The sequence below is a fragment of the Molothrus aeneus genome, chromosome 5 (genome assembly GCF_037042795.1).
Source record: "Molothrus aeneus isolate 106 chromosome 5, BPBGC_Maene_1.0, whole genome shotgun sequence".
NCBI classification, from domain to species: Eukaryota; Metazoa; Chordata; class Aves; order Passeriformes; family Icteridae; genus Molothrus; species Molothrus aeneus.
This window is the reverse complement of record NC_089650.1, coordinates 37,743,571-37,752,147: the sequence shown is the minus strand read 5'-3', so window position 1 is coordinate 37,752,147 and position 8,577 is coordinate 37,743,571. Positions and strand designations below refer to the sequence as shown.

Sequence of the window (8,577 nt, the reverse complement as noted above, 5' to 3'; positions counted from 1 at the left end):
AAAAAGAAAGCAGAAACCACATATCTAAAATGTACAGTATTAAAATATACCTGCATGTAATTCTGTGTACCATGTATTTAAAAAACACACCTTCAATGAGATATTTCCTTAATGGTTGTCCTTCCAACATGTAGATGTTTGTGCATGTAAAATGTGAAGTTATTCTAATGCATTTGTCATATTGCTGCATTTTCTTCTGGATTTCAGTGATACTTAGTTAATGAATTGAATGTTAATTTATTCATAGTTTAGATAGTCAAACAATAAAAATATGCTGAAGCAATTTTACTTGTGCCAACAACATTTAGTTCTGCAACTTGTCTGTTGGCTGTACTAGGTCCTGCTATAAATCTCACCATTATCTCCTTCCATTTAAGCACCAATTATTTTCCTTGAATAGCAGTCTATTTTTATCACACAATGTGCAAATCTCACAAAACCTAACTTCTACATTGTGTTTAGATTTCATGTATCTCCAACACCTAGTACTTAAAGCCTATATTGTGAATCATACTTTTAAAACCATGGCTCTTGAATTGCATTGTTGATATGCTTTGGGCACAATTAATGCACTTAATTTTATCTCTTGCCTTCAAAACCAACCAGCTCATTTTGCAACCACACAGGAGAAAATGTGGATTCATTCTGATGTGCAAATCAAATACAGGAATTGGGAACAGTTTTGACATATCAGACAACCATGGCTAAAACCATCATACCTTTGAAATTCGTTTCTGTGTTTAAAATTCCTAAAGGAAGAACATCTTTGAACACACATACAAATGCTAACTAATTCACAGTAATCTAAAATAGGATGGGGTTTTGTGTAGAAAAAAACATTGAATTAAGGAAAAGGAATTTTATCTTGTGAAGAATGGGTAATTATTGCTTACATTAGTATCTGATCAGATCATTAAAAAGCTTATTTTTCAGACATTCTTATTTCAAGTCCTAGGCCCTTAGAATTTAACATATATTTAAGCATGTGTTAAACACATGATTAATCAATAGGAATACAATTTTTTAAGTATATTTGTTTATGTAAAACATAATTTTAATATTCCTATATAAATATTTGAATATTTTTATATTAATACTCTAAATATATTCTATTTAGAATATATTTCTTTTAATTCTTTCATTTGTTATTCACAAAATTAAAAACAAAAAGGAATGCTCTCCAATATTTTAAAAATTCAAAATTGGAGAAAATGGAAGACACTGGCGTTTCTTCCATTGTCATTAAATTAGGAATACTCCTGGGACACTCTTTGTTAATTTCACTGAACTTTTTTTATCATTTCCCTATATTTACATCTATCATCTTTCTGACTTAGTCTGTCCAGGATGCCTGATCCTGGACATAGTCCATGAAGGAGAGAAGGTAAAAGAAGAACTGCACGTGTAGCTTTATACACATTGAAAACTATCCTTTTTCAAGAGTCTTTTTCTCTCATATGAAAGATAATTTTGGTAATACTAATTACTAAAATTGTAGAAAAAAATGTAACAATCTGATTAAATCGACTGAATAGAAAACAAACACATTTTTAAGTGTTGGCTTTTTTCTTATCCCAACAAAAGTGTGTTATTGCAATAATAGCTAGTAATGTCAATTCCATCTAGCTGAAACAAGAGTTTAACATGGCTATGTTCAGCCTCTGTGAATGAGGTAAGTGAGGCACAGACTGGATTCAGAACAGGATTCAAATCTACAGTGCAGTCATAGTTTTATGTCTGGGACAGAAATGAGTTTCTTAATACACACTATTTCTCTGTCTCTCAGTCTGTAAAATTTATCCTGCATTTTCTTTCTCTCTTTAAAAGAATTTATATTCTTATCTGCTTCTGTCCATCATTCAACTCATGTTTTCTTGGGTTGCCCCAATTTTACTGAAGTTTTGTTCCTGTATCTTTCCCTCATGTTTACCTTACAGAAGCCCTGCTTTGTCTTGTTTAACTTTAGTCTACAGTTATTTCTGCTTTCTTGGGTGTCTTTCTGAACTGTTTAAAAGAGGCTTGAAATTCCATCACTATTTAAAAATTACCAACTTCCATACAGTAAAAAAAAAGGATAGGGAACAAAACCAGCAGTGGTGGCACTAGTAATTGACTTTTTGCTCCACTTTGAATTCACAGAAAACATATTCAAGTAATTTAATTAGGGTTAGCTAATATTAGCTAATTCAATTAATTAAATGAGGGTTTCCATCAGATTTCTCAACCAAAAGTGAAATTATCTATGTTTTCCTAACAGTATGTGTGAACACTACATAGAAAATGCACTCATCGTATCCATTCTAGTATGTCAAACTCTGTGTCTGATGCAGCTTCATACTGAAAAGGAAGCTCACACAGCCACCAGTGGCTGTGAGCTCACCACAGACCACTGGGGAGGGGAATCTGATGCCCTCTTTTCCTTCTCCACAAATTCCCAAATGTGGTGCAGGTGGTTTTCCCGGTTCCAACCAGGATGGGGTTCATCGTACAATAGCTGGGAGGGGGCATGGGCAGGACATGTCCTGTGCCACCTCACGTCCTTGCCAGTGCTGGGGGAAGGGGAGCCTCCTCCTGGGACAGGGAGTACCTTCTGGACAGCATTGGGAGGGAGCGGTAGCAGCGGTGTGGCTGTGGCCAGTAGGAGCTCATGGGTGAGCAGTTTTGCTGTGAATCACTCTCTCTGTTTTGAACACTTGCTATTAACCCTGTTGCTGTCACTGTCCATTTTCTTAGCTCATTGTTGTTTCCAGTAAATTGTTCTTATCTCAACCATGATCTTCACCTTTTGGTCTTCCAATTCTTCTCGCCAGCCATGCTGCAGGAGAGATGGGGGCATGGAAGAGAGAGCAAGTGAGCAGCATGTGGTTTGGAGTCTCAGTGGGAGCACTAAATTTGGAAGTACCACTCTTAAACTGTGGCAGTGGTCTTGAAAGAAAATAAAAAGTGGTGAATTATTCTGTATTACCTGTGAGTGAGACTTGCAACTGTTATTTTTACAGAATTTATTGTATACAGAAGTTTCTACTACTGAGACACAGAGCTTCTCACATCCCAAAAAACCAAGTTGTATTTTAAGATTTGTTAGCCAAGTCCACTAATTGACTTGAAAACAAGAACTGAGAGCTTAAACTTTATGTTGTATTGGGAATCAATAGAATCATCAGTTTACACGGTTTATCTGCAGCCCCCTTGCTGAATCTGTACTGCTATACACTCTATTAATTGCATCCTTCTTTAAGATCAACAAAAAACATGTTTACAAAAATTCATCCGTTAGCAATGAAACCAGGCAAGGTGCAAGGCCCACTGATAGCTAAAAGGTGTGCCACCTCAGCTAGCTTTACAGTATCTTGCATTCACTCATATCACATTTGTATTACAAATGCCTGGAGTTTATTAGAGAAGGTAGGTCATTCATCACTACCTCCAGTACTGTTTCTGTTAACCAGGGGGTTTAAAATGTAAGGATTCTCAGGCACTCTCTAGAACTCGGAAATAATTCCTTGCCCACTGATAAAGCTTGGGAAAAAAAACCCCAGATTTAACACTATGCATTTTCCAAAAATGTGAATTAAGTTTCAGATACTCTTCCATTATGAAAAATGGAACAGTATCTGAAACACTGGTTATGTGAAGCACTGGTAGTTCTAGAAAGAGTCTTACTCTTGTCTCTCCTTGGAAATTCTTAAAGCTTTGCTTCAAATGGCACATTGTATGCTTTGCTGTCTCTATTTGTAGCACCTAATACCTGTCTAGTATCCGTTTCTGTACCACAAATAGACTGAACCCAGGAATAGGAGATCTTTCAGTGAGTAACTGTAGTTATGCAACCCAAAGCACAGAGGCATGGGTGGCTCCAGGTGAACCTTCTGGCAAAGTAACATGTTGATGGTCCTGCTACAGCCTGATGAGCAGTGAATGCAGTTCAATTTTGGAACAGAGATAACTTTCAGAGTGTAAAACATATTCTTATCTGTTAAGCCCTGGTGTGTGTGGAGTGGGAACTTGTCAAAGTTCTTTCTAAACATGGAGATTCTAACGAAGAAATTTATTCCTGAAGTGGCTGGAAACCTTCTTCTTGTTGTTAAGTTTTCTCTCATTAAATGTAGCCATTATATCCATGTAGCTCTCTCTAACATTTATGTTTTGCTTCCTGGAATTTCACATTCCAGCTCCTAGAAAAGCCATGAATGACATCACCAGTCGCTCTGAGCTCTTGGGTGTTCTTACATATTCTATATTATTTTTGTATTATAATTTTGCCTTTATTTCAATGTCATTATCCTCACTGACAAATCCTGACAGCGCCTGACAAAATACTTTGTACTACCATGTCTGCATAACAGCCTTCCTTCTATCTTTTTTTTTTGCAGTTCACAGATCTAAATAGCACTTCTTAGTGCTGTTTGTAACAGCTACATGCTAGTAGCTTCTAAGTGCTAATTAGCTAATAATGCCTAATAGCTTATAATACTTAACAGGCAGCCTGAGATACACTGCGGGTGTTAGTCACTCCATGGGGCTGGGTGGAATGACTTGGGCACAGGAAGGGGCTAAGGTAAACAATTCCAGGCATTACACTTACAGCAGCTAGATCTACAAGAACAAACTCTTGTTTTCAAGTGCTTGCAACGAGCACCCCAGCCCTATATTCCCAAACCATTCTGATTCTTTGAAATCTCTATACAGACGTGAAGACAAAGAGAAACCTGGTTATGTAATGTAATATGTGCCTTCTTTTTTTTCTTTTTTGTGTGTGTGTATGACATGCCAAGCAACAGGTTGCGCTGTCTCTACAAGATTTAAGCAAGAGCGACTGAAACAAACACAACAAATCATCCGCTGGTTTCTGCGAAGGTCTGCAAAAGCTAACGCGAGTCACACAGACTATCTGAACCCGCCACGGTATTTGCACAACAACACAGACGGTATCATCATAGGAATTATGGTGATCCAAACCACTTATCTGGCAGCGAGGCGTAAGGGCTCTAATTACGCACGCTCTCCAATTGCGGCACTGAGGGAAATGTCGCCCGCTCGTCCCTCCCCGGCTCTGGGGGCGGAACGGGACGGAACGGGACCGAGGGACCTCCCGGCCGCGAGGGGGCGCTGCCCTGCCCGGCCCCGCTCCGGCCCCCGCCCCGCGGCTTGTGGGAAGGGCGGGGCCGCGGCCGCCCCCTGCAGGCGTCACTCCCAGCATGCAGCGCGGCGCGCTCCTGCCCCTGCCGCCGCTGCCGCTGCCGGGCGGAGAAGATGGCGGAGGGAGGCGCGGCGGATCTGGAGACCCAGCGCACGGACGTCGCGGCGCTGCTCAAAACCGCCCTCCGCAAGGGCGACACCTGGTGAGGGAGGAGCGGGGGGGCTCGGGTGGACCGGCGCGGGCGGCGTCCTCCCGCCCCTGGGGCCGCTTGGCTGCCGGAGGGACCGACCTCCTTCCCCTCGCCCCCCCCACCACCCGCTCCCGGGGGCGGCTCGACGTCTCTCCCGCTGCCGCGAAAGTGGAGGCGGGTGACAAGGGCAGGGAAGCAGGGCTGTACCACGCGCTTCCCGCCGCTCGGTTCCCGCAGCTCCTGCCAGGCGGGGAGCGGCCGCCTGGGTGCGGCGGGGCCTCGGCCTGGCCCGGGCGGCGGGCGGGGAGGCAGCGAGGTCAGCGCCCTGAGGGGAGGGCAGCGAGGGAGCGGCGCGGCTGCCGGGGCGCACTGCCGGGCGGCAGCCCCGGATGGCGGGCCCGGAGCCCGCACGGGGCTTGTTTTGGCTGAGCGCGGAGTGTTGAGGTGGGGGGAGAAGAGCTCTGCTAGCAGGCGTTTCTTCCATTATCCAAGCTGAAATGGCCCCGGCGTCACCTTCGCGTTATCAGAATTGATATCTGTACTCTGGCCTAGGTGCCCTGATACCGTCCGTGGCTGTGACAAGCCTTGAGTTTAAATTTTATTGTGACTATAAATGTGTTGGTTTCCTAAGAAAGAGTCCCTGAAGGTGCGAAACAGACCCTTCTGACACGTTTGATAATTATGTTTTTCTGGTCAGTCGTAAAATATTCCTTAGTATATCATACAAATTGTCAACAGAATAATCCATGGTTTAATAAGCACCTCTTTTTGGCGTAAATATGGTAATTGAGGTTTTATAGTTGTAGTGCTGTGAGGCTAGGAAATGGGACTTTTTTTAGGAGGGGAAAAAATAAGGAACTGACACTTTTTCCACGACTCAACATCTTCATCTCTTCCTGTGTGAAACTGTCACCCAAAGACAAAGGCTGAAGCATTAACTTACAGAAAATTAACTATGAATACACAGAAGTAGAACTAGCCCACCTCATTTCAGCTGTCATCACTCACTGTTCCAGTTCTATAAAAGACTATATTTAACAGTGTTGATACTGCAGCATGTGTCAGAAGCATACATTCTGATGCATTATTCAAATACTGCTGAGTATATGTTCAGTTTTGGCATACGAACAGACTGCTCTTGAAACTGGAAAAGTGTAAGAAACTAGAAAAAGAAAATTAATTCACATGGTAGTGTTGAAAATGACCAGCAGTAGTAAAAGCGTGCTCAGGATAGATGTCTTTCGAGACTGTTTTTTTTTATGGTTCTGTTGGGTAATTCCCAGTTACTAAAACAATGTTTCAGGCAGTTAATGTTGTTCAAAGTGGTAGTACTTTTATGACTAGTTGATGGTGTGACCGAAACAGTAAGTTTACTGTGCTGTTTACTTTTTTTAGTACGTTCGATATTTTAATACAGACGAATCAGTTATGTGGGAAAAGCTTCTAAATGTTCTGTGAAAATATATCTAGCTGTGATTGACACTGATATAAGTCAAGTGTTTTAAAACTGAATAAGCTACAGCAAAGTCCCATTAAGTTTTACTCATGAGCTGTTAAATCGAGCTAGATAAATGTGTATGCTTGTGCATTCATAGGATTTATATTTTGACTGTGCAGCTATCTTCACAAATTAAACGGTACGTTTAGTCCAAATGCTTTTGTAGAGGTATTTTGTAAATGGCTTTTAGGTCTTTTGGGACATCAGTAAGGAAACAACACTTAAGGTGCTGTAAGCCATGATTCAAAATTGCATTGATTCAGTAATAAATATTGCTGAAAAAAATTTCAGGAGTGCCATACCAACCTGTTCTGTGTGAGCTTTAAAACACTCAAATGCAGTCCTTTTAAAAATACTGGCTTGTACATCGAAAGTCTTTTCCATGCTCTTCAGAATTTAGAATGGAGAGAACAATAAGCTACATATGGAAAGTATAAAGCTTTGGGGGTTTTCTCTAAGAAAAAAGCAACTAAAGAATAGGGCAAAGAGAGGCAAATCTTAAAAGCATCTATGAAGTGGCTGATGAATTTCTTTGTTCTTCACGTACACTGCAGAGAGAAAGAAAGAAAATTGACTTGAAATGCAGCATTTTTAGAGCTAGGTATTGGAAGAAGAAATGCTAGAACTGGAAACTGGTTGAACAGGTGGTTTAGTAAGCTGTAGAGTTTGTTCCATTAGATGTTTTTAAGGGTAGCTTGGGAATAGCATGCATGAAGCTGTATTGCTTCAGTGGACAGACAAGGTTAGTGTCTTTTAACTGCTTCAGCTGCAGGGACAAGATATTGGGCTAGTTTGTCCCAGTGGTCTTTTTTGCATTCTTTATGGCCAGTTAATAAATTATTAAACTCTGAGAGATTGAGGATTCTTCTCTTTCTCCATTTATCCTGATTTTCCAAACATACATTAAATAAAAATCAGATTTTTCCAAGAATGAACTTCCTTTGTTTATCAGTTCTTTTGAGTCATGTTGTCTACTTTTGTTAGTAAGGTCAGTATAAAAACTACACTTTTGTTCCACAGAACCTGAATTAATAGAAGTTTTACTTCTTGCAGTATTGTCCAAAGGATCTTAAGGTTCTGTGGTTCTTATCTCTATAGGAAAAGAAAAAATGCTGCATTTCATTATATGTCTCACAGTTTTGGCATCTGATACAATTACATCTCAGTATTCTGAAATTCTACTGGTGCTTGACAAGTGAGGAGAATTTATTGTATGAGGAGATTTTACCCTCTCATTCAGAATGACAAAAATTATTGGTTGTTACAGCTGCAGGCAAATCTGAACTCACTCAGTGTCTTCTACTATCAAATTTAAGAGCTGTTGATGTTCATCAGATTTTAGGCACAGTATAATTTGTGTGACCAACTGGTCTCGATGATGTAATTTAATGTCTTTGTAGCTGCAGTGATATTCTTGAGAACCTTGCCAAGTTTTTCTGTTTTTACAATATCACGGAAGTACAATTTTCAATACTGAAAGTTATTGATCTTGGAACAGTTTTGTCATAGAGGGGAAGACTGTCAGTTTTTGTATGTGACTTCTTGAGTGATTTCTCTGTAATTTCTTCCCCATGTTAAAGTGTGATTTCTTGGGTTTACCTTTAAAACCACCTTCTGCCCTTACTTCCCTGTAGTTCCTGTTCTTTTGTGGCTTAGTCAGAAATGTCGGAGTAGCTTGGATATGACATTACAAATGCTTTCACACTCTTGCACATATTGTCCCTCCATGGTCTAGGATATTTAACCACG

General features: G+C 40.6%; 1 protein-coding gene across 2 annotated transcripts in view; it reads left to right on the top strand.

The window, feature by feature from the left end:
• Positions 1–5,212: 5,212 nt before the first annotated feature.
• USP15 (ubiquitin specific peptidase 15) overlaps positions 5,213–8,577 on the top strand; it is a 60,557-nt gene continuing 57,192 nt past the window's right edge. For both annotated transcript variants that reach the window (XM_066550209.1, XM_066550208.1), the window contains exon 1: positions 5,213–5,342. In XM_066550209.1, coding sequence (XP_066406306.1) covers positions 5,254–5,342 — 89 coding nt within the window. In that variant the 5' untranslated portion in view covers positions 5,213–5,253. The remainder of the gene's footprint in view (positions 5,343–8,577) is intronic.